Source organism: Trichomycterus rosablanca, chromosome 2 (assembly GCF_030014385.1).
Source record: "Trichomycterus rosablanca isolate fTriRos1 chromosome 2, fTriRos1.hap1, whole genome shotgun sequence".
Classification (NCBI taxonomy): domain Eukaryota; kingdom Metazoa; phylum Chordata; class Actinopteri; order Siluriformes; family Trichomycteridae; genus Trichomycterus; species Trichomycterus rosablanca.
The window spans coordinates 16040809-16067802 of NC_085989.1; the positions used below are offsets into that span (position 1 = coordinate 16040809).

General features: G+C 41.8%; 1 protein-coding gene across 1 annotated transcript; it reads left to right on the forward strand.

Moving 5' to 3' along the window:
• Window positions 1-215: 215 nt before the first annotated feature.
• tmem170b (transmembrane protein 170B) lies at window positions 216-26994 on the forward strand. Its single transcript, XM_062985747.1, has 4 exons — window positions 216-318; window positions 400-558; window positions 24472-24642; window positions 26864-26994. Exons 1-4 carry the CDS (start codon window positions 216-218, stop codon window positions 26992-26994), a joined length of 564 nt encoding a protein of 187 aa, XP_062841817.1.

Genomic DNA, 26994 nt, shown 5'->3' on the forward strand with positions numbered 1-26994 from the left:
GTGTGTGTGTGTATGTGTGTGTAACCCCTCCCCTCCTGCTCAGTGTAAACACACAAACGCCACCACGTATCTTGACCAATCACGTGCGGGTTTGACAGAAAACAAAAACCGGAAAAAAAGGAGCCGGATCCCGTCGTTCACTTTAAAGAGCCGGCTCTTAGAGCCGGATCGTTCGCGACCGACCCATCACTAATAGATAGTGATCTGACAGGGCGATGCATGAGCTGCGCTGCTGTAGCCAACATGGCCCCCAAGCAGCCGCCGGTACTCCCCGGTATGAAGAGACCGAACAACGGTGCTTCTTTGCGACCGGACACCGTTAGACCATGCAAAGTCACCAGCGCTGAAAGAGGGGGGTAAACCTAGGCTCCTCATGCCAGCCCCATCGCCTTCATCCAGATCCAGATCCGTTTAGCCATTTGATGAAGAGGGGCACGAACCCGATTGGCATCGGCGGCGGCGGAACCATGAACAGGGATTATTCCATTAATCTGTCCGTGCAGGGGGTGCTGAGCCTGTGGGTAAAGGGGAACGTGCCCACCTTGCAGCACTTCACAGGTATGTGGTGTAAACGGGGGGAAATGTGCTCGCCATGCGTTTCCTCTATTCATCCCTTCTCTCATCCATTCATTCATAGTCGTGCCGCTTGCCGGTATGATCTACACGCACAGCTGGATGCGCGTTATCTCTATAACCTAAATAATCTTACAATACTGATCTCTAATGCTAAATGATTAATCTATTAGAGATATATGTAGCATTTAGAGCATTCATTCATTCATTCTTTCATTTATTCTGATAATGGTCGAGGTGGCGGTCCCTCCCGAAAACACTAAGCGTGAGACATGAGCCCATTTGGGACAGCGCACCAATCCACTTAAACAATCACTTACTCCTAGGGTCAATATGAAATAGCCATATTGGCATGTTCACCTACTGGGATGTTTTTGGAAGGTGATTGAAGACCCACTCAGATATGGGAAGAACATGCTACAGCACACACCTTGCTGTATCCCAGGGGTGTCCACTATTATCTACAAGGGGCCTTTTGGCTTCATACCAACCAGGCAAGCCATTCACTTGATAGAACTGATACTATTAAACAAGTGGAAACAGGCGAAAACCAGCAGCCACACCTGCCCATTGTGTACACCGATCAGCCATAACATTAAAACCACCTCCTGTCAATTTTATCAGCTCCACTTACCATATAGAAGCACTTTGTAGTTCTACAATTACTGACTGTAGTCCATCTGTTTCTCTGCATGCTTTGTTAGCCCACATTCATGTTGTTCTTCAATGGTCAGGACTCTCCCAGGACCACTACAGAGCAGGTATTATTTGGGTGGTGGGTCATTCAGCACTGTAGTGACACTGACATGGTGGTGGTTTGTTAGTGTGTGTTGTGCTGGTATGAGTTGGGATCAGACACAGCAGCGCTGCTGGAGTTTTTAAATACCGTGTCCACTCACTGCCCACTCTATTAAACACTCTTACCTAGTCCACCTTGAAGATGTAAAGTCAGAGACGATCGCTCATCTGTTGCTGCTGTTTGAGTTGGTCATCTTCTAGACTTTCATCAGTGGTCACAAGACGCTGCCCATGGGGCGCTGTTGGCTGGATATATTTTGGTTGGTGGACTATTCTCAGTCCAGCAGCGCTGCTGTGTCGGATCCACTCATACCAGAACAACACACACTAACACACCACCACCATGTCAGTGTCACTGCAGTGCTGAGAATGATCCACCACCCAAATAATATCTGCTCTGTAGTGGTCCTGGGAGAGTCCTGACCATTAAAGAACAGCATGCAAGGGGGCTAACAAAGCATGCAGAGAAACAGATAGACTACAGTCAGTAATTGTAAAACATAAAGTGAAAACAAAGTGCTTCTATATGGTAAGTGGTAAAGTGATAAAATGGACAATGTGCAGAAACAAAGAGGTGGTTTTAGTGTTATGGCTGATCGGTGTATATTGCTGTATTACAATTTATTGAATAGTGTACTACGAACCGCATCTTCGGGGAATCAGAACATTTTGTAAAATGCAGTTAAAAAATAAAACAAAGACTTTTGGTTTGAAGAGTATGCTGTGGTAAAACTTCAGAGCTCTGACCTCAAACCTCATACGTACTATCTAAGTGGTGTCCACATACTTTTGCCAAAACAGTGTACTTTGCTAATAAACTAGTAAAGTTGCTTGCTAGTAAACTTCAACTGTAGGCGTACAGTGTACGTGTGTGTGTGTGTGTGTGTGTGTGTGTGTGTGTGTGTGTGTGTGTGTGTGTGTGTGTGAGTGAGTGAGCATGTGCATGTTTTGAGGACTAATAGCTGGTAGTGTGTCTCACAGCAACACAGGTCCTGGGAATCTGGGTTTGATCCACAACTCTGTTCACAATTTGTAAGGAGTTTCCATGTCCACCTCTGGGTTCCCCACATGTAGAAGGAAGTAGCCATTAGCAGGTATCTGGCACCCTGTTTTACACATTGGTTACATTCATGACAGAACAGGGAGTTACAGGTTACAAATGATTCATCACTTTAAGTTCAATGTCAGACACTATCACATGCAATGTTGTACCTTCAGTTCACCTAACTTACATGTCTTCGGACTGTGGGAGGAACCCGGGGCTCCTGGAGGAGGAGCCCGTTCTGGCTTGATACAAGACTTTAGCTTCTAAATAGCATATGTATTGAGGCCTAGATTCAAAATCGTGGGCTGATCTGATTCAATGTGTGTGAATTTTATCATAGTTTATAGATGAAATTCATCATAGTGACTCAGGCCCCCACATGCCTGTATGCACTTCTGACAACATCTAGGCAGAATGAGATGGCAGATGCTGATGAGATGCCAGATGCTGTCCTGGGGCTTTCTCTGAGGGCATGAGTGCCCTCTGATCAGGGCATGAGTGAGCTCCTGGACGGTTTGTGACTGTACTTGGTGACACTGGATGCACTGATACATAACATCAAAGAACCTCTCAATTGGATTCAGGTCTAGGGAACATGAGGAAACTGCCTACACACTGAGGCTGGGCATTGCCCTGCACCAGGAGGAACCCAGGGCCCACTTCACCAGCGTAAGGTCTGACATGGAGGTTTGTGCGGCCCTCCCCAGACCATCACTGACCCACCACCAAACTGTTCATGCTGGATGATGTTGCAGGCAGCATAACATTCACCATGACGTCTTCAGACACTTTCATGTTGGTCACATGTGCTCTGGGTGTGGGTGAATCTGCACTGGGCTGTGGGCACAGATACTACTAGATGATGTTGGGCCCTCCTGCCACCCTAATGAAGTCTGTTTGGTCACTAGCTCACTGAAGGTCATTTTATAGGGATCTGACAATGTGTCCTGTTACTCCTTTCACAAAGTAGCATTTACCGGTCCTTCTGCTGGGTTGATGCCCTTCTACGGCCTCTCTGGTACTGTGCAGCTGAAGTACCACACATTCGTGCAATGGGAGATGATGCTGTGGTAGAAGTTCACCAAGATTTTTTGAGAGAGTTGAGGTGTTTGAGGACCATGTAAGGTTGTTGGTTATGTGGACTCCATGGAACTTCACACTCTTCACTTGTTCCACTACTTCTTTGGAAATGTAGAGAGGGAGGTGGCTTCTCTGGTCTCCTAAAGTCTCCTAAAGAAGACTAACACACCACTTACCTGACTTAGCACCACTTACCCAGACATTCTACCTCATTCCTTTTAGCTCTTTTATCGTCATCTGAGATAAGGCCAACTGTTGTGGTGTCATCAGCACATTTTATTATGCTGTTAGAGGGGTGAATGGGGGTGCAGTCATGCTTGATCAGCACACATCCCTGTGGGGTCTCAATGTTCAGAATAAGAGTGGAAGAGGTGTGGTTTCCAATCCTGATACATTGTGGTCGTCTGTGAGTAAGTCCATAACCCAGAGGCAGGTGGAGCTGTCCAGACCAAAGTTCCCGTATTGTATGACCATAAGGAATTACATTGATCAGCCATAACATTAAAACCACCTCCTTGTTTCTGCACTCACTGTCCATTTTATCAGCTCCACTTACCATATAGGAGCACCTTGTAGTTCTACAACTACTTACTGAAACGCCATCAGCATTGCTGAGTCCTATCCACTCATACTAGCACAACACACACTAACACACCACCACCATGTCATTGTCACTGCAGTGCTGAGAATGACCCACCACCTAAATAATACCTACTCTGTAGTGGTCCTGGGAGAGTCCTGACCATTGAAGAACAGGGTGAAAGCAGGCTAAAAAAGTATGTAGAGAAATAGATGGACTACAGTCAGTAGTTGTAGAACTATTGGAACTAAGGTGCTTCTGTATGGTAAGTGGAGCTGGTAAAATGGACAGTGAGTGTACTGTAGAAACAAAAAGGTGGTTTTAATGTTATGGCTGATCAGTATATGTTAAAAGCAGAGCTAAAATCCACAAACTACATCCTCACATTGGATGTGAGGATTGTTCCAGGTGTGTCAATGCCGTATGAAGTGCCATTGAGACTGCAGCTTCAAACCTTGGATCGGTTTGTTCTGTAGTCATACCTGGCCTGGTCCTGCAGATCAGGGGTTTCTACACTAGGGTTAGTTTCAGTGAAATTGGTCTGACAGGATTCAGATGCTTTTGCTGTGTTGCCTGTTGAGTGTTTGTGTACAATGGATTCAGAATGTTTCTCTCTCTTGTGGGACACTGGATGTTTTTGTTAAACTGTGGCATGACTGATTTAAGATCAGCATGGTTAAAATCCGTCAGCTGATTGTGTATTGCGTTGTGAATCCTGAGCAGCGTTAGCTTAGCATTAGCATGCAAAAGAACGTACACTGCAGTGATAATTACTGTAGTGAAATCCCTCTTGAGAAAGAACAGTCGTTATTTCAGTGTTAAAAACTTAGTCTGGTGAACAGTGTTTTTTCTGTAGTACTTTAAATTACTTCAAATTGCCCCATGTGTAAGTAAATATACAGTATGTGTGTGTCACCCTACGAAGGATTACTGTCTTTGTGTTCTAACCTTGCTCTCAGTTTTTTCAGCTAGGCAGTCTTAAAATGACAGTATCATAATTGTATAAGGTTTTTGGTCACATGGCCATTGGACAGAGCTTGTTGAATATTCCATAAACCAGGTTGCCCCTCCTTGACTATAACAGCCTCTACTAAATCAGTCAAAAGAACATTTGTGGGGCACTAATTTTGGATTATAGCAGTCGCCTCACAGCAAGAAGGTCCTTTCTGTGCGGAGTTTGCATGTTCTCCCTGTGTCTGCGTGGGTTTCCTCCGGGAGCTCCGGTTTCCTCCCATAGTCCAAAAACATGCAGTCAGGTTAATTGGAGACACTGAATTGCCCTATAGGTGAATGGGTGTGTGTTTGTGTCTGCCCAGGGTGTTACTGTGTGCCCTGCGCCCATTGAAAAGCTGGGATAGGCTCCAGCACCCCACCGTGACCCTAATTGGATAAGCGGTTAAGAAAGTGAGTGAGTGAGTCATTTTGGATTAGAGGGTCTGGCTCACTGTTGACATTCCATTTCCTTTACACCAAACCTGTCAAACCTTGCCTTTATGGACCTTGCTGTATGCACAGAGACACCCTTTCCCAAACTGGCACCATGTAATGTAATGGATATTTAGGAACTGTGTACACATACTTTTGGCCATATGGTGCATATTTAGTTCAGAATGTGGAGATATCATAAATAAAAAGCCTGTTAGTGCTAGAGGTAACATAGTATCTATTGTGTTTGTTATTGTTTACAAAAGTATGTTGGCAAAGTGCCGGACTGAGAATAGTCCACCTAGCAAAAATATCCAGCCAACATGTCAGTAATTGTAGAACTTCAAAGTGCTTCTATGAAATGGACAGTAAGTGTAGACACGGTGTATACATACATACATACATACATACACATATATAAAGTTTATCACAGGGCACACACACACACACACACACTCACACCTATGGCAATTTTCATCTGTGTATTTTATTCCATGTGAAAAATAACGCCAGGCAAGTCCTTCACAACTTGTAGAATGACCTTGTAGAGACCATGCTTTGAAGTTTGTGGTGGCAGTTTGATTATGCTCAAAAAACCACTACCTCAAATAGCTGTGTGCTGTGTGCTGCATGTTCCTATATGGCCATTGAAAAGTTATATGAAGGTATATCAGTTAAAGATGCTCATATCCATACTTGTAATACTGTGTCCCATAACTTATTATTTGTTGTCTACTCAGATTAACTGCAGTTCACACATTGAAGACCTTAAGGACCTCTTATGGTGTAAACTTGTGTAGCAGGGTCTAGATATACATTGATGAGCCAAAATATTAAGACAACCCATTAAGAACTTGCATGTCCAATGCAGCAGACATGATGAGGCATATTGACATTCAGATGCAGGACATTCAGATGCAGGGCGGGTGATCCATCTTGTAGCATCACAGAATCTGCTGGTAATGTCCTGGTACCAGATACCATATGACTCTTTCTTATGTTATATGGAGAATATGTCTTGGTACATACATCCCAACATGATAAAATGATCTTCTTTGTGTAATGTAATATTCAACACATATGTGGCAGAAAACGTCCACTGTTCTTTACACAGGCTTGGCACACAAAAACCTTTTCAAAATGTAGTAAATAGGCCGCTCAGGTGGCACAGCGGTAAAACACACTAGCACACCAGAGGTAGGATTTTGAATACATTGTATTGAATCTCAGCTCTGCCATCCAGCTGGGCTGGGTGGCTTTATGAACAACGACTGGCTGTTGTTCATAGGGTAGGACAAGCCGGATACTTCTCATAACTGAGTGAATTATGACTTCTGCTGGCTGGTTGATGGCATCTGCACAGAGTCGTGGAATAATGCTTATCAGGGTGTGGCTGTCCATGCACAAAGTTGATCGGCATATGAACTCGCCTCATGCAGCTGAAAAGATGCAGTTGGCTACTGCGCACGTGTCGGGGGGGTTGACAGTCTCGCTCTCCTCAATCAGGGCGGGGGTCAGCTCCAGTGGAGAGGAAACATAACACAATTGGGTATAGATTGGACACGCTAAAATCAGGAGAAAAGGGGATAAAATTTATTAAAAAATTGTAGTAAATATTGTTGGTTTAACGCTGGGCGTTTATATGATATTTGAACTTACAATGGGCGTGATAATTTATGCAACACAGTGCATAAATGAATGTACATAATTTGAAATATGTGTCATTTGCCTCATAAAAACTTAAACTAATCCTGCCTTTAAATTACATGCTGAAACATTTTTGTGTGTAATTTGTATTGTCACTAACAACACATACAGTGGATTCAGAAAGTATTTAGACCACTTGACTTTTGCACACCTTATTGTGTTGTGAATTTGATTTTGAATGGAAATTGCCATTTTTACCCATTAGTCTACACTTCAGTCATAATGAGGAAATGGGAACATGTTTTTAGAGTTTAAAAAATATATTAAAAGAAAAATGAAAATCAAGTAAAATCAAATGGTTACTCTAAAAGAGATCCAAAAGTTCTGTGCAGAGACTGGAGAACCTGTTAGAAAGACATTAATCTCTGTAGCACTTCAGTAATCCTTCATAATAAAATTTATCAATTGTAAAATTTATAGTAGAGTGACAAGATGGAAGGAAAAACAGGTGCTGCATGTTAACTGGCTAATACCATCTTTTCAGTAAAACATTATAGTGGCAGCATCCTGCCATGGGATGCTTCTCAGCAGCAGGAAGAGAAAGCAAGTAAGAATTGATGGATGGATAAATGCAGTCAAATACAGGAACATCCTCCTCCAGAGACTGCACAAACCCAATTTTCACCACGGCAATGAAACAAAGCATAAAGCCAGAAATAACCCTGGAGTGACTTTGGGTCATGTCTCTGATTGCCTACCTTAAGTGACTGCTGGTCTTTGCAATGGCACGTCATGAGTATGATGCATGAACGTGAATGCTTAACACCATGCATGGCAAGCCGGCTTTGCACTGTTCCATAATGTTTACAGAGGCCATTTACGGATATGTCACACATACTTGCTGCAGTCAAAGTCCATCGAGCATCTGTGGAGAGGTCTGAAGATGAGAGTTTACAGATGCTTGGTGTCCAGTCTGATGTGCAAAAAGAAATGTAATGAAAAAGATCTACAGCTGTAATTTTTGCTGATTGGGCTTTAATTTGTACTTACACAGATGAGGCATAACATTAAAACCACCTCCTTGTTTCTACACACACTGTCTATTTTATCAGCTCCACTTACCATATAGAAGCACTTTGTAGTTCTACAAGTACTGACTGTAGTCCATCTGTTTCTCTGCATGCTTTGTTAGCCCCCTTTCATGCTGTTCTTCAATTTTTAGGACTGTCCCAGGACCACCACAGAGCAGGTATTATTTAGGTGGTGGATCATTTTCAGCACTGCAGTGACACTGACATGGTGATGGTGTGTTAGTGTGTGTTGTGCTGGTATGAGTGGATCAGTGCTGATGGAGTTGTTAAACACCTCACTGTCTGTGCTGGACTGAGAATTGTCCACCTAGCAAAAATATCCAGCCAACAGCGCCCCGTAGGCAGCATCCTGTGACCACTGATGAAAATCTAGAAGATGACCAACTCAAACAGCAGCAATAGATGAGCGATCGTCTCTGACTTCACATCTACAAGGTGGATCAACTAGGTAGGAGCGTCTAATAGAGTGTACAGTGAGTGGACACGGTATTTAAAAACTCCAGCAGTGCTGCTGTGTCTGATCCACTCATACCAGCACAACACACACTAACACACCACCACCATGTCAGTGTCACTGCAGTGCTGAGAATGATCCACCACCCAAATAATATCTACTCTGTGGTGGTCCTGTGGGGGTCCTGACCATTCAAGAACAGGGTGAAAGCAGGCTACAAGTGTAAGTAGAGAAACAGATGGACTACAGTCAGTAATTGTAGAAGTACAAAGTGCTTCTATATGGTAAGTGGAGTTGATAAAACGCACAGTGAGTGTAGAAACGTGGAGGTGGTTTTAATGTTATGGCTGATTGGTGTAATTGTAAATATTACAAGTATGTCTATTTAAAATGAAATTAATTACACAGCCTTCCTGTGTCTAGACTAGATATAAATTGTTTAGCCGTGGTGTCTGTTGCTAGCCCTCAGGCCCTGGCACGATGTGCCTCCCAAGTCGACGTAAATAAAAGCCTTTGTTGTGGCGCGTCATGAGCATGCTGCATGAACAAGCACACACAGATACGCTTAACGTCATGCATGGTAAGCGGCTTTGTTAACTTTTCACTGGTCCATGATGTTTACACAGGCCATTCATGGACATGTCAAACATACCAGTTTCCCTGACTAAACAGAGTTTAGTCCCATGCTAATGGACAAGCTGTTTCAGAAGTGTTTAAATATGCGAGAATTTCTGAGAAATACATTTATTTGTTCTTTTTCTCTTTTTTTTTTATCCTGATTAGGGTCATGGCTGGTATGACACCACCTATAGATGCTGTGTGCAAAGCTGGTATACACCTGAGCAGAAGTTTATTAACAGTCAATGCCATATTTGCAAGTTTAACAGTGACTGGAAGCAAGACAATCAAAAATCAGACATTTAAAGAACTTGGAGTTAGTTACACAGTTTTACCATTGTGTGTGTGTGTGTGTGTGTGTGTGTAAATGGTCACAGTGTAAATGGTCACAGTGTAAATGGTCAGAAGTCACTTTGGATAAACACATCTGTTAAACGCTGTAAATGTAAACATACTGTAAATTTTACATTTTCTTTTATAATACTAATGAATCTACAGTCAAGCCAGAAAGTCTGCACACCCCTTTCACCTTCTTCACGTTTTATTATGTTACAGACTTATTCTATAATAGATTGAGATCTTTTGTTGCCTCAAGCATCTACACACAATCACCAATAATTACGAAGTGAAAACAGGGTTTAGAAAATGTAGGGGTTTATTTAGGGGTTACATATCTGTACACACCCTTAGCCTAATACTTGGTTGACGCACCTTTGGCAGCAATTACAGCTTTAAGGCGTCTTGGGAAAGAAGCTACGAGCTTGGCACACTTGTTTCTGGACATTTTTGCCCATTTCTCTTGGCATATTCTTGCAAGCTCCGTCAGGTTGGATGGGGAGCGTCGGTACACAGCCATTTTCAGCTCCTTCCACAGATGTTTGATTGGATTCAGGTCTGGGCTCTGGCTGGTCCACTCAAGGACATTCACAGACTTTCTCTGAAGCCACTCCTTTGTTCTCTTGGCTGTGTGCTTCTGGTCGTTATCATGTTGGAAGGTAAATTTTCACACCAGTTTGAGGTCCAGAGCGCTCTGGAGCAGGTCTACTTCAAGGATCTCGGTGTACTTAGCTGCATTCATCTTTCCCTCTATCAGGACTAGTTGCCCTGGTCCAGCTGCTGAGTAACATCCCCACATCATGATGCTGCCACCGCCATGCTTCACTGTAGGGATGGCATTAGCCAGGTGATAAATGGGGCCTGGTTTCCTCCAGACGTGACGCTTGGTATTTAGGCCAAAATGTTCAATTTTGGTTTTATCAGACCAGAGAATCTTGTTTCTCATGGTTTGAGAGTGCTCGAAGTGCCTTTTGGCAAACTCCAAGCCCGCTGTCATGTGCCTTTTACTAAGGAGTGACCATAAAGGCGTGATTTGTGAGTGCTGCCTGGATGGTTGATCTTCTGATATGGGCATGCTTGTAAAACATTCTAGATTAAAGTAGCTATTTAAGATTTCTTTGCTTTTTACCTCTGGTCACCTCTGCCTGCCTCCACATTTACCATTGTTGCATCAATTTTTAGTAATTACTCGGGAACTAGGGACACTAACTGTGGTTGTTGTAAAAGTGTTTTATGCCATTGCTTGATATAACACTTCAGCTGCTCAACAGTCTGCTGTACATTGTGCTCTATAATACACTACACATTATTAATGAGAGACAGGTTGCAGACTGGCTAGTTTAGCACCTGCACACTCCTACTGGGAGGCCATGGTGATATATTGCTTTAAAATGTGTGTCTATCCCTCAGCATTAATGATGCTGAAAATGGGTGAAATACGCCAGCACAGTACCACTGAGATCTGGAGTTTGATTCTGTCTGCCAGTCAGACATTTACACAGATATGATTGGCTGTGTCTCAGGGGGAATATGGCTGAAATCCAGTGGTAACTCTGAAAGAGTTCCAAAAGTTTAGTGTAGAACCTGTTAGATAGACAACCATCTCTGTAGCACTTTATTAATTCTTTATAATAAAATTTATCAATTGTAAAATGTACACCGATTAGGCATAACATTATGACCACCTTCCTAATATTGTGTTGGTCGCCCTTTTGCTGCCAAAACAGCCCTGATCCGTCGAGGCATGGACTCCACTACACCCCTGAAGGTGTGCTGTGGTATCTGGCACCAAGATGTTAGAAGCGAATCCTTTAACTCCCGTAAGTTGTGAGGTGGGGCCTCTATGGATCGGACTTGTGCCAAAAGTGGTCCAAGGAAGAAACAGTGGTAAACTGGTGACTCCATGACCCTGTCGGCCGGTTTACCACTGTTTCTTCCTTGGACCACTTTTGATGGATACTGACCACTGCAGACTGGGAACACCCCACAAGAGCTGCAGTTTTGGAGATGTTTAGCCATCACAATTTGGCCCTTGTCGAACTTGCTCAAATCCTTACGTTTGCCCATTTTTCCTGCTTCTAACACATCAACTTTGAGGATAAAATGTTCACTTGCTGCATAATATATCCCACCCACTAACAGGTGCCGTGATGAAGAGATAATCAGTTATTCACTTCACCTATCAGTGGTCATAATGTTATGCCTGATCAGTGTATATGGTCCTTTAATCCTTTTAAATTAGCATTTGCACCGACATCAATACTTCTCTGGTGTGACTTGGGCATTAAAGAGGGCAGACAAATGACAGGGCTTCATGATACAATTGTAGTATTGAGACTGGCACAGACTGGCAGTGCACAGTGCATGGGCACATTGTATTGCCATTGTATTGCCTTGGTTCCACTGCACAGGCCCTTGTGCCTAGTCCTTTTCTCTCTCCTGCTGTGTGAGTACAAACAGACAGCAATGCAGAGCTCCAGTAATTCTTTAAGAAATTAAAAAAACACCTTAAATGGTAAAAGTACTTAAATAACCATTACAATTACTTTTGTGTAATGCAATGCAACAAAGGCTTAAGTCTGAACTTGAGTTTCTGAGGTAACACCAGCCTGGTCAGGCACTCAAATGGTTGTGTCTGAGGGGGGACGACCAGATGACTCCAATCTTATGGTCATAGCAGCAGAATGAGGGAAAGAGTGGAGGCTCTATGTTATAAGGCATGTGCTAGCCTGTTGCCCTCCATGTTCAGTGTGTATCCAAACTGGGACAATGTACTCAATTGTCAAAACATAACTAGGGATGTCCCGAAATCTCAAAGATCGGGATCGGGGCCGATCAAGGCATTTTTTTAATTGATCGGAATCGGCTTTACTAAACCCGATCTTAATCCCGATCTTTTGTGTTACGTCAGCATGTCCGCTGTGTGGAAATACTTTAAATTGAAAAGTAAAACAAGTCCAACAGTGAAGTGTAACTTCTGCAGTGTAAGCGTTTCACGAGGCGGTAGTAGCAGAGCTGCGTTCATGTGTGAGAGTGTGTGTGAGTTAAGGATCACACCGGTTTACAAAACAACGTAGTGATGCACTCGTTTAATAAAGAAATAAATGCACAGTATATTCACATATTGTCGGGAGCAGAACACTTTATTAACTTCTTCTGTTATGGTACCGAATAGCCGACAGTTGAGTCAAGCACGCTATTTCATGTTCTATGGAAGGCCTAAAGGGTCAAAACACTCACTTCGTGTACAAACGTCCATCAAACCATTGTCACAATACAAGCACTTTAAAAACTGGCTTTCCTTCATAACAAAAGAGCCTTTCCATTTTATTTTGGTATTCAGGTTTTACTGTAATGCTTTTAAGTAACTTTTTTTCTTATATTGAAGTTAAGCTGCTACACAGATTTCCGTTCATTTTTAGTGTATCACTGCATTAAACATTTTTTTTCTTTGAATGTAAAGTTTAAAGTAAAACTAATTATCTCACTCATTTTGATTGATTTTGTAAAAATACAAAAACATTAAGCAATAGCTTGGATGCAGCATTTTTCCCTTCAGCACTGCAGAGCTATTTAGTTGTTAAACATATACACTGGATTAATTTGAATAATTGTAATGTACTTGAAGTGTGCACTGTGTGAACAGTATTATCTAGTTCTTATCTAGACAATATCTAGAAAATACAAGTATCGGTTTGAGAATCGGTATCGGATCGGGATCAAAATTAATAATCGGGATTGGTATCGGGAACAAAAAAACGTGATCGGGACATCCCTAAACATAACTGATGGACCAGACACTTGCTGAATGCAGAGCACACAAATACAGCAGTGTAAAGATGCTTAAATGTCTTAAATGTAGCCAAGAACCAGATAACACCTCAAACCCCCAATATAACAGACACACAAAAAGATGTTAAGTTCCCACTCCTCAATTAGAGTCAGGTGGGTGTGGCCCCTAGCCCTCAGTGTGTCTTTGCTGCTAGTCAGCAAAGTCAGAAGGAAATCCCAAATTTTGCTTAATGGCCGTGGGGCTGTAATGTCCTAGTTTGACAGTGCCAGTGTGTCTGATGTGTCTACCACAGAAGCAGTAGCTCTGACTCGGTGTCTCGGCTGCTCTCTCTGTCTGGGCCGAGGGGCAGAGATGTTCACAAGTCACAAAATATGAGTCGAGTCGAGTCAACAGTCTTTAGGCTAGAGTCTGAGTCAAGTCACAAGTCTTTAGGCTAGAGTCTGAGTCAAGTCACAAGTCTTTAGGCTAGAGTCCAAGTCAAGTCACGAGTCAATATAACACACAAAATATATATTGGAAATGTAGCGTAGAAATAAACAAATAATATGTAAGTTCAGATAAAAAACAACAACAGATTAGTGACTGTATTTTGCCGTTTTACTTAGTGCCTTTACTTCCCTAGTCATTGTGCAGATGAATGTAATTTCCATAACAAGAAAGTTCAAGTTAAAAGCTTAAACTGATCCGTTTTGTTTTCATTGCAAAACAAAAGTGTGCGATAAATCACAATTTGGCCCAGCGGCCAAAATCCAAAACACAGCAAAAAAAAACAAAAAACATAACCACTGCTTACCTTAGCTTGTTCTTCCAGATGCTATTAATTGTATAACCGTGTGTCCCATTAGGAATGTAATCCGCATTTGTTACAAAAAAGGGGGTATTCCACCATTTTAGGTGAGATTCCAATCCAAAGGTAACGAAAATGTTCAAATGAAGTGAACTTTAAACTGTATAGGGAGTAGGGAGCGACGTTTCATCACTACCCCGGAAGCTGGCTGTAACATTTACCCATTGAGTGCGTTGCGGGTTAAGACGGCCGGAGCGTTATTAGAGAGCAGAATATTTATAATAATAATAATTATATATATATATACAGTGTATCACAAAAGTGAGTACACCCCTCACATTTCTGCATATATTTAAGTATATCTTTTCATGGGACAACACTGACAAAATTACACTTTGACACAATGAAAAGTAGTCTGTGTGCAGCTTATATAACAGTGTAAATTTATTCTTCCCTCAAAATAACTCAATATACAGCCATTAATGTCTAAACCACCGGCAACAAAAGTGAGTACACCCCTAAGAGACTACACCCCTAAATGTCCAAATTGAGCACTGCTTGTCATTTTCCCTCCAAAATGTCATGTGATTTGTTAGTGTTACTAGGTCTCAGGTGTGCATAGGGAGCAGTTGTGTGCAATTTAGTAGTACAGCTCTCACACTCTCTCATACTGGTCACTGAAAGTTCCAACATGGCACCTCATGGCAAAGAACTCTCTGAGGATCCTAAAAGATGAATTGTTGCGCTACATGAAGATGGCCAAGGCTACAAGAAGATTGCCAACACCCTGAAACTGGGCTGCAGCACAGTGGCCAAGATCATCCAGCGTTTTAAAAGAGCAGGGTCCACTCAGAACAGACCTCGCGTTGGTCGTCCAAAGAAGCTGAGTGCACGTGCTCAGCGTCACATCCAACTGCTGTCTTTGAAAGATAGGCGCAGGAGTTCTGTCAGCATTGCTGCAGAGATTGAAAAGGTGGGGGGTCAGCCTGTCAGTGCTCAGACCATACGCCGCACACTACATCAAATTGGTCTGCATGGCTGTCACCTCAGAAGGAAGCCTCTTCTGAAGTCTCTACACAAGAAAGCCTGCAAACAGTTTGCTGAAGACATGTCAACAAAGGACATGGATTACTGGAACCATGTCCTATGGTCTGATGAGACCAAGATTAATTTGTTTGGTTCAGATGGTCTCAAGCATGTGTGGCGGCAATCAGGTGAGGAGTACAAAGATAAGTGCGTCATGCCTACAGTCAAGCATGGTGGTGGGAATGCCATGGTCTGGGGCTGCATGAGTGCAGCAGGTGTTGGGGAGTTACATTTCATTGAGGGACACATGAACTCCAATATGTACTGTGAAATACTGAAGCAGAGCATGATCCCCTCCCTCCGGAAACTGGGTCGCAGGGCAGTGTTCCAGCATGATAATGACCCCAAACACACCTCTAAGACGACCACTGCTTTACTGAAGAGGCTGAGGGTAAAGGTGATGGACTGGCCAAGCATGTCTCCAGACCTAAACCCAAAAGAACATCTTTGGGGCATCCTCAAGCGGAAGGTGGAGGAGCGCAAAGTCTCGAATATCCGCCAGCTCCGTGATGTCGTCATGGAGGAGTGGAAAAGCATTCCAGTGGCAACCTGTGAAGCTCTGGTAAACTCCATGCCCAGGAAAGTTAAGGCAGTTCTGGGAAATAATGGTGGCCACACAAAATATTGACACTTCAGGAACTTTCACTAAGGGGTGTACTCACTTTTGTTGCCGGTGGTTTAGACATTAATGGCTGTATATTGAGTTATTTTGAGGGAAGAATAAATTTACACTGTTATATAAGCTGCACACAGACTACTTTTCATTGTGTCAAAGTGTCATTTTGTCAGTGTTGTCCCATGAAAAGATATACTTAAATATCTGCAGAAATGTGAGGGGTGTACTCACTTTTGTGATACACTGTATATATATATATATATATATATATATATATATATATATATATATATATATATATATATATATATATATATATATATATATATATATATACATACTGTATATATATATATATATACTGTATATATACAGTATATAATTGTCACACATAACTAATGTTAACACATGCTGACACTAGCGACTCTTGTTGGTCACGAGTCATTTTTTGCGATTCATGAGTCATGAATCATTTGAAACTAGTCCGAGTCGAGTCTGAAGTCACTGTGCGTGTGCGTCTCTATCTCTGCCTAGGGGTAGGGGTGAGACGATTGTGGTGACGTTTCATTTTGACACAAGTCATTCCCCATCTTAAATACCATGTCTGACTAGCGCTCCAAAACCGTAACTGGTCCTGTCCAATCGCTGGTAGGCTTGGGTAATTATCTTTATTTCCAGAGTGGGTTAAAGACCCATACCCGTTCCCCACACTGGAACTCATAGCCCTTGGCACACAGGTCATACAGTAAGTGTCCTACCACTGTGTTGTCTTGCAATGTGGTAAACCATTTCTGTTCTTTGTTGGAGTTCCATGACATAGTTGGGTGTTGTTTAAGTCTAGAGTCCAGAGTTTGCACCCCATCATCAGTGCCGCTGTATTCCAGCTGGTGGCTGTGTGATAGGCAACAGCAACATTTGAAGGTGTCTGTCCCGGTCACATTGGGAAATCAGCAATTCACAAAGAGCCAGCTGAGTGGTGAGTGTGATTGACATAGCTGCATGGTGTGGGTTGTGGATCCCAATCACATGCAGAGCTCACTCATTTGGCCATGATGTTTTGTCCCTGGTTGCTGTGCAGCTCTGCTGGTATACAATATCTGGTGTACATGCCGTCCAGCAAACAGTCAATGATGGTTGTTGCCTCCTGATTTGGCATAGAATATGCTTTGGGCCACTTGGTGAAATAATCCATGGCCACCAGAATGTACAGATTTTTCTGGTCACTCATGGGGAATGGGTCCAAGGTGTCAACTGCCAACCGCTCCACTGAGGGCCGCTGGAGGGGTGCCCATGACTGACCAATTGGGCCTTTCTTAGCAGTGCATATGTCACATTTTTTTACGACAAAAGCACTCCACATATGCATGGCTCCCCACTCAACAAGCCATTCTGCCAGGCGTCACCAATGTTTTGCGTGCACCAAAGTGCCCAGCCACCTTTCTTTAAACTGCAGGAACAGTAAGCAAGTGCCTCTGGGAACTCTCTGTACACTTCTTTGATGGCACTCTTAATTTCAGCAGCAAGTTGGCTGAGCTTTTCTTCTGACTGGCGTCCACTATCTCTCTTTAAAGCAGCAGTGTAAGCTTTCTGTTAGCTGCTGCCATGTTACACTCTGCTTCATTGAAAGGTCGATGAGAGCCTAAAGCACTTTTTTATCCAGCGAGGCTAGATGCACAACCTTGACCTCCTTACTCCAGCCTGCTGCTGCTGCCATGAGTTCAAACTGACAGTGGTACAAAGCCCAGTCTGTGCTGCTGTCATAGCTTTATACTTTAGGGAGAGGCTTTGTGTTGTTGATGCTAGCTGGTCCAGTGTTGAGATGACATTGGACAGGGATGCCATTAGGGAAATCCATGCTGGCAGTCATCCAATCACCTGCTGCCAGTCGAGTATCTAAACCCCCAGCCTTCGCCACTGTGTCGTCCACTGCCAATGTTGCTTCCCTCGGGCCGTGCCATCCTTTTTTCATGCGTGTTGCCATGGTGATGGTGGACGCTGGCGCATTTGGCTGCCGCTACCGTTACCGTATTTTACCGTATTTTATTGTATTTTTATCGTTTTTCGTTTTCATCTTTTTACACACCTTGTGGATCTATTTCTTTTATGTTACTTTTGATACTTTTATTTGTGCTTTTGATACTTTTTGTTCTTTCTACTGTACATCGCGTCTGCGGCCGGTGGTGAACGGTGGATGAGTTTTCCTGGGATCGGCACGATGTTGAACTATTCCGTTGACCAGCTGAGGAAGTTCAACAACTGCACTACTCCATCGTGTATTTCAGTCATCAAACAGCTTGGACTCCTTCGCCGGCCTCGTTATATTCACAGGGGCTCCCGGAGAAAGCTTGTTTATCTTCGAAACGGTAACGCTATTCCATCCTTCTGGTCAGCCGTGCGCACTGTCGCTCCGCAAACACGTCATCAGAGCGCTGCTGCCTTGCACACCAGTAGCGGTGTAGTCTCCATGACAACGCTGTCCACGGAGTGGGATGGGAAACGCGGAGTGGACTTAGCAAATCTCCGTTCTCTTCCTCGTTCCTCACAGCCAACTACACAACAATACCACTTGAAAATGGCATTGCTTAATGTTCGTTCACTCAACACAAAAAGTACTGTACTTAGTGAATTTATATCTGACAGTGAACTAGACTTTTTCTGTCTCACTGAAACTTGGCATAAACCCTTGGATTATTTTACGTTAAATCAGACCACGCCAATGGGATACTCGTATATTGATGAACCTCGTATGGAAGGGCGAGGTGGTGGTGTTGCTGCAGTCTATAGGGATGATATTAAAATAACCACTTTGTCTTTTCCTGCTGCTCTTTCTTTTGAACACCTGGCTTTCAAGTTGTCAGGGCCTACTCCTCTGGTCACTGCTGTAGTTTATCGTCCGCCAAAGCCAAACGCTTCCTTTCTCTCTGACTTTTCAGATTTTTTAACCCAGCTTAGTGCCCTCTCATCCTCTGTACTGCTTATGGGTGATTTTAACATCCATATTGATGACAACAACTGTAAATTTGCCAGGGAATTTTTGGAATTGTTACAGTGTTTTAATTTCACACAACATATACATTTTCCAACTCATAAAAAAGGTCATACTCTTGACCTTGTCTGCTCTACTGGTGTCCTAGTTCATCAGCCGTCCAGCCATGACCTTACTGTCTCTGATCATTTGACAATCATCATGGACATTGAGGTCACTAGGCCCATCACTAGAGCTAAACGTAAAATATCCTTCAGGAATCTTCAATATATCTCTCCCTCTGCTTTCTCAGATTCTCTTGTTAAAAAGATGTCTGTCTGTCCTGTACTGTCTAGTACTTCATCTGACCTTGTCGATTACTATAATGACATACTCGCCTCATGTCTTGATGAGCTGGCTCCTTTGAGAACCAAATTTGTTTCATTTAGTCATTCTGCACCATGGTACACAATTGAGCTTCACCAAATGAAATCCCGTAAACGCCAGCTTGAAAGACTTTATAAGAAAACCGGTCTAACAGTACATTATCAGATTTATTCTGATTATCTTCAACATTACAAAGACGCTCTTACGGCAGCCCGATCCACTTACTATTCCGAACTCATACATGCTGGATCAACAAATCCTAAGACTCTCTTTTCCACAATAAATAAACTTCTCAAACCAGTTGACAATACTACCAATTCCTTTACAGTTGACAAGTGTAACTCTTACCTCTCATTTTTTCAAACAAAAGTTGAGAATATCCACAATTTTCTGACAGTTTCCCCTGTCATCTCTGTTTCTCCGCCTATCTCATCTCAATTTATTACCCAGCCTCTGTCTCAGTTCTCACCTGTGTCTCATTTGGACCTATCTGAGATCTTAACAGGGATGCGAAGCTCCACTTGTGTTTTGGATCCTGCTCCATCAAAACTTGTTAAGGGTTGTTTTCCAGTTATCTCATCACTTATCACAGAGATAATCAATTCCTCTCTTAGTTCTGGCTCAGTCCCTCAATCACTCAAATTGGCTGCTGTTACTCCCATACTTAAAAAACGACTCTAACATTATGAGTAACTTTCGGCCCATTTCCAATCTTCCATTTCTGTCGAAAATACTGGAACGTGTTGTTGCCTCACAGCTCAAAGATCACCTAAATTCCAATAATCTATTTGAATCATTTCAGTCTGGTTTCCGCCCCCAGCACAGCACTGAGTCAGCCCTCCTCAAAGTCACAAATGACCTTCTTCTTTCCTCAGACTCTGGACAAATTAATATTCTCGTCCTCCTTGATCTTACTGCAGCTTTTGACACCATTAATCACTCCATTCTTCTGTCCCGCCTTGAATCCTCTGTCAACATCACTGGTACTGCCCTTTTGTGGTTAAGGTCATATCTCGTAAACAGACAACAGTTTGTTAATATCAACAATTGTAGTTCTGCCATTGCTCCACTGTCCCAAGGCGTTCCCCAAGGCTCAGTGTTAGGTCCCCTTTTGTTTATTCTTTATATGCTCCCCCTTGGTGACATCATACGTCGGCATGGTTTACATTTCCACTGCTATGCTGATGATATTCAGCTTTACATCTCCTCCAAATCCATTAATACTGAACTTCACTCCACTCTGACAAATTGCATCACTGAAATGAAATTGTGGATGAAAGCTAATTTCCTCAAATTAAACTGTGAAAAATCAGATATGATCATCGTAGGTCCTACAACCCTGGCAAAAACCACAAAAAATTTTCAAATTACCATTGATAATGACACTTTGTCTCCGTCTTCTAACATCCGAAATCTTGGTGTAATTTTTGATAGCAACCTCTCTTTTGACCGCCATGTAAATCACATCACCAAAACTGCTTTCTTTCATCTAAAAAACATAGCACGTCTACGTCCATCACTCTCCTTTTCTGCCGCCGAAACCTTGATTCATGCTTTTATTACATCCAGAATTGATTATTGCAATAGCATCCTTTATGGTACATCTAACAAAATCCTAAAAAAACTTCAGTATATCCAGAATTCAGCTGCTCGCCTCCTTACTCATACTCGCTCCCGTGATCATATTACACCTGTTCTACAAAAACTTCATTGGCTTCCCGTTGCTCAACGCATTCAATTCAAAATTCTTCTATTCACTCACAAAGCTCTCCATAATCAGGCCCCATCCTACCTCACCGACCTGCTCCATCAGCACATTCCCTCCCGTAGCCTTCGCTCTTCTGAGGCTAACCTACTGTCCATACCCTCTAGGACCAAGCACCGGACCTGGGGTGACAGGGCCTTTTCCATAGCTGCTCCATCTTTATGGAATGCTCTCCCCAAACACCTACGAGATTGTCCTGACCTGTCCAAATTCAAGTCACTTCTCAAAACTCATCTATTCAATATGGCATTTAACTTGTAACAACACGAAATAAATGCTTTTATTTTTGCTATTCTTTTTAATAGTTTTTATACTTAGATCACGACAGAAATGTGAAGTCCTAGATCCTAAAACTTGTAAGTTTTCAGTTTCCTGATTGCATGTAAATCTGTCCTGTTTCTGTCTAATTTTAAGAAATTGTTCTATATTTGTTGTTCTCTCTCATAATTTAGCTAATTTTTAATGAACTGTCTTATGCTGCTCTCTTTGTTTTTATCTTAATTATTCTTGATGTTGATGTACTATTTTGATTTTGTACTATGATTTGTATGGTGTATGTACGTATTTGTTTTGATTATTTGTCTTATGTAAAGCGTCTTTGAGTATCTTGAAAAGCGCTATATAAATAAAATGTATTATTATTATTATTATCCTCTCGTCCACCACTGATGTCGCTTTCCAACTGACACTCAAGTCAGTTGTGCTCCTCTCATGTTAGCAGCTTTGACATCTCATTCTCTGTCAATTTCTAGCAGATCCCATTTCTGACACCAAGGCTGGTTTTAACCCCAAATAACCTACTAGAATTCAGCAAGCTCACAATGGCTGTTTATTTTAGAAGTATTTTCATTATTGCTGCATAAGAACTAACAATAGCCTCACACATGCATATAGCACTTACAACACACCAATCCCCCAAAATAACAGACATGCAAGAATATGGTAAATTCCCAGAATGCATTTCAACTATGGCATTGCCACCTACCCACCAGTATTACATAAAAACAATCAAATTAAATACATTAATTTTTAAAATTTGCCTAAATATACATACATTTTAACATTATGTTTAATTCCAAATTAGTAGCTGATATAACCACATGGGCAAGGAATTACCTAGGCCATTTTTGTCAAGCACTACAATACAAGAGTTGCATTTACAAATGCCACTTAAAGCTTTACTGTGCAAAAATGAAGCCTTATATTATCAATGTCCAGAAGTGGCGTCAAGTTAGACTTGGAGGCCTCTGGGATGGACCATCACACAGTGGAAACGTGTCTTGTGGTCAGATGAATCAGCATTTCATATCTTTTTTTGAAGAAACGGACGCCGTGTGCTCCAGATCACAGATGAAAAGGACCATCCAGACCGTTACCAGCAACAGTGTATGTTGGGATATGGGGTTGTGTCCGTGCCTTTGGCAAGGGTTATTTACACTTCGGTGATTGCAGCATTCATGCAGAAATATACACTGAGATTTTGCTCCTCAAAGATTCAGCCTTTTGTTAATACTGCTTATGTTCCAAATCATGATTACAATCACCTGCTGACAGCACCTAAAATCACTCAATTGTTTAGTTTTTTTGTCTAATTACTAGTCCTACATTGACTTCATCCCAGCTTTTTTGGAATGTGTTGCAGGCCTGAAATGCAGGAATGGATTTATATTTACAAATAAAATGAAGTAGACAAGACAAAACATGAAATAACTTGGGTTTGTACTGTCTGCAATGAAATAAATGTCAATGTTTTTATTTGTATTTCCCATACAGGGGTTGTAGTTATTTGCATTTTACAACCAGCAGCTCCGTACTGATGCACAATAGATAACATGGTTATGATTGAAATGTGTGGTTTATTATTATTATTCTAATTGCATAATAGTTTCCCTGTTCAAAGTATGTTTACCTGATGGGATGCATCTAACAGCAGGGCTACAGAAATTGCTCATACATTGAGCTGATGTGTGTGATATCCACAGCTGTGCTTTTAATTCAAATATCAGCAAGCACTTGTTGGAAATTAATTAAAATGACCACTGCCAGCATTGATCAAATAACGACTATTTAAATTGACTTTTTAAATTAACTTTTCATTACATTTTCAAACTAAAATAAGGTATACTGATTGTTCTGTTCATATTGTCCTTTTAATAACATCCACAGTACTAAAATATGTATACAAGATGTCCAAAGATGTGTGTTTCTTTTCCAAAAGTTTCCGTAATAATTTGTAGTGTGTCTGTGGACATTTTTGTTTAGTAAAAAAAAAATCATCTCGAATTTGTTTATCAGGGTTGATCTCAGGAATTCGTGCAGACTACTGGAGTTGTTTTACTTCAAACTTACCATGATTTGTGTAAAGGCACACTGAAACTGGAAAGGGCCAAACTATTGTCACAATGCTGGATAATATTTTGTTAGCAAAACATGTTGGCTGAAACATCAGGTGTCCACATATTTTAGCCATAAAATGTGCATCATGAGCCATAACATTAAAACCACATCCTTGTTTCTACACTCACTGTCCATTTTATCAGCTCCACTTACATACAGGAGCACTTTGTAGTTCTACAATTACTGACTGTAGTCCATCTGTTTCTCTACATACTTTTTTAGCCTGCTTTCACCCTGTTCTTCAATGGTCAGGACCCCCACAGGACCACTACAGAGCAGGTATTATTTAGGTGGTGGATGATTCTCAGCACTGCAGTGACAATGACATGGTGGCGGTGTGTTAGTGTGTGTTGTGCTGGTAGGAGTGGATCAGACACAGCAGCACTGCTGGAGTTTTTAAATACCGTGTCCACTCACTGTCCACTCTATTAGACACTCCTACCTAGTTGGTCCACCTTATAGCTGTAAAGTCAGAGATGATCGCTCATCTATTGCTGCTGTTTGAGTTGGTCATCTTCTAGACCTTCATCAGTGGTCACAGGGCGCTGCCCACAGGACACTGTTGGCTGGATATATTTTTGGTTGGTGGACTATTCTCAGTCCAGCAGTGAGAGTGAGGTGTTTAAAAACTGTATCTGTAGCTGCTGTGTCTTATCCACTCATACCAGCACAACACACACTAACACACCACCACCATGTCAGTGTCACTGCAGTGCTGAGAATGATCCACCACCCAAATAATACCTACTCTGTAGTGGTCCTGGGAGAGTTCTGATTATTGAAGAACAGCATGAAAGCGGGCTAACAAAGCATGCAGAGAATCAGATGGACTACAGTCAGTAATTGTAGAACTACAAAGTGCTTCTATATGGTAAGTGGAGCTGATAAAATGGACAGTGAGTGTAGAAACAAGGAGGTGGTTTTAATGTTATGGCTGATCGGTGTGTATTATAGTATGACAGTAGAGTTTGCAGGCTGTTTTAAAGGTGGAGTGTGTTATTCATGATGTGTATGCATGTGTGTTGCAGAGATGTGGTACTGGGTGTTCCTGTGGTGTCTCTTCTCCTCACTGTTTGTGCATAGCGCTGTGGGGCTGCTTATGTGTGTGATGTTACAGAGACACAAGCGAGGCCGGCTCATCACCCTGGTTCTGATCAGCACCAGCTTCCTTGCCACGCTCATCGGAGGGGTCATCAACAGTATGTATCAACACTCCTGCTTTCATACAGTAGCTCTCTTTCTTTAAGTGGTATTTTCCTTTTTTTGTACATCACTAGAAGGGTTCACCTATGTTCTTATCTTTTTTTCTTTTCTGACTCTTTTTAACCTTGTAAGAACATTGCAAGAACATGTACAGTGGGAAAAATAAGTATTTGATCCCCTGCTGATTTTGTAAGTTTACCCCCTTACAAAGACTTGAACAGTCTATAATTTTTATGGAAGGTTTATTTTAACAGAGAGAGACAGAATATCAACAAAAAATCCAGAAAAAAAACATTAAATAAAGGTTATAAATTAATTTGTATTTAATTAAGGGAAATAAGTATTTGATCCCCTACCAACCAGCAAGAATTCTGACCCCCACAGACCGGTTATGTGCCCATGAGGCACACAAATTAGTCCTGTCGCTGTATAAAAGACTCCTGTCACAGAATCAGTTTCTTCCATTCAAATCTCTCGACCACCATGGGCAAGACCAAAGAGCTATCAAAGGACGTCAGGGACAAGATTGTAGACCTGCACAAGGCTGGAATGGGCTACAAGACCATCAGCAAGAAGCTTCGTGAGAAAGAGACCACTGTTGGCGCGATAATTCGAAAATGGAAGAAATACAAGATCACAGTCAATCGCCCTCGCTCTGGAGCTCCATGCAAGGTCTCACCTGGTGGGGTAAGAATCATTCTGAGAAAGGTGAGGTCAGTCCAGAATTACACAGGAGGAGCTTGTCAATGATCTCAAGGGAGCTGGGAGTAGAGAAATGCTGGATATGACCCCAATCCCCACTGGGCATCCTCACTGGGCATTTATATTTATTTATAATATTTATATTATATTATATTATATTTATATATATATTAAATGGAGACATTGTTGTACAACCCCAAATCAGAAAAAGTTGGGACAGTATGGAAAATGCAAAAAAAAAAAAAAAAAAAAAAAAAAAATGTTCCTTACATTTACTTTGACTTTTATTTGATTTCAGACAGTTTGAACCCAAGATATTTCATGTTTTGTTCTGCTCACTTCATTTCATTTGTTAATATACCATTCCTGCATTTCAGGCCTGCAACACATTCCAAAAAAAGTTGGGACAGGTACAATTTAGGGCTAGTAATGAGGTGAAAAAACTAAATAACAATGTGATTCCAAACAGCTGATGTCAACAGGTGATTGTAATCATGGTTTGGTACAAAAGCAGCATCCAGAAAAGGCTGAGTCTTTGATGAGCAAAGCTGTATTGTGATCAGATGAATCAGCATTCCAGGTCTTTTTTTCCAGACAGTTATCAGCAACAAGTCCAAAAGCCAGGGTCTGTCATGGTATGGGGCTGTGTCAGTGCCCTTGGCAAAGGTCATTAACACTTCTGTGATGGCAGCATTAATGCAGAAAAGTACATTGAGATATTAGAGCAACATATGCTGCCTTCAAGACGTCATCTTTTCCAGGGACGTTCATGCAATTTTCAACAAGACAATACAGAACCACATGCTGCACACATTACAAAGGCATGGCTGTGGAAGAAAAGGGTACGGGTACTGGACTGACCTGCCTGCAGTCCTGACCTGTCCCCAATAGAGAATGTGTGGAGAATTTGGAAACGAAAAATGCAACAACGACGACCCCTTACTGTTGCACATCCTAAGACGTGTTTGCAGGAAGAATGGGACAAAATAAAAGCTGAAACACTAAATCACTTGGTATCCTCGGTGCCAAAACGTCTTTTAAGTGTGGTGAAAAGGAATGGCAAATTACCAAGTGGTAAACTTATTTTGGAATGTGTTGCAGGACTAAAATTCAGGAATGGATGTTTATTTATAAATGAAATGAAGTTGAGCAGATAAAACATGAAATATCTCAGGTTCATCCTGTCTGCAATCAAATAAAAGTCAAAGTAAATGTAAGAAACTCTGTTTTTTTATTATGTGCATTTTCCATACTGTCCCAACTTTTTCTGATTTGGGGTTGTATATTCTATATTCCTTAGGGTAATTCTGAAGTTGACAGAATATACATTTGCATATTCTGTTGCATATTCTGGTACTAAAATGTAATTGATTAATGCGTTTATCATCCATTTATAATTTTCAGAAACTGAGTTTTTTTTTTTTTTTTTTTTTTTTTTTTTTTTTTTTTTTTTTTTTTCATTTTAACTGATATTCCACAATCATTATAGTCTTAATTGTCTACTGCTCCTCACAGGTGCGTTGGTGGCATGGGTGTACCGTGTTGCAGGGAAGGGCATGGCTCCTCTAGAGGCTCTGGTGTTTGGGGTGGGCCAAACCACTTTAACTATTTTAATCTCCCTCTCTCGGATACTGGCCACACTTTGA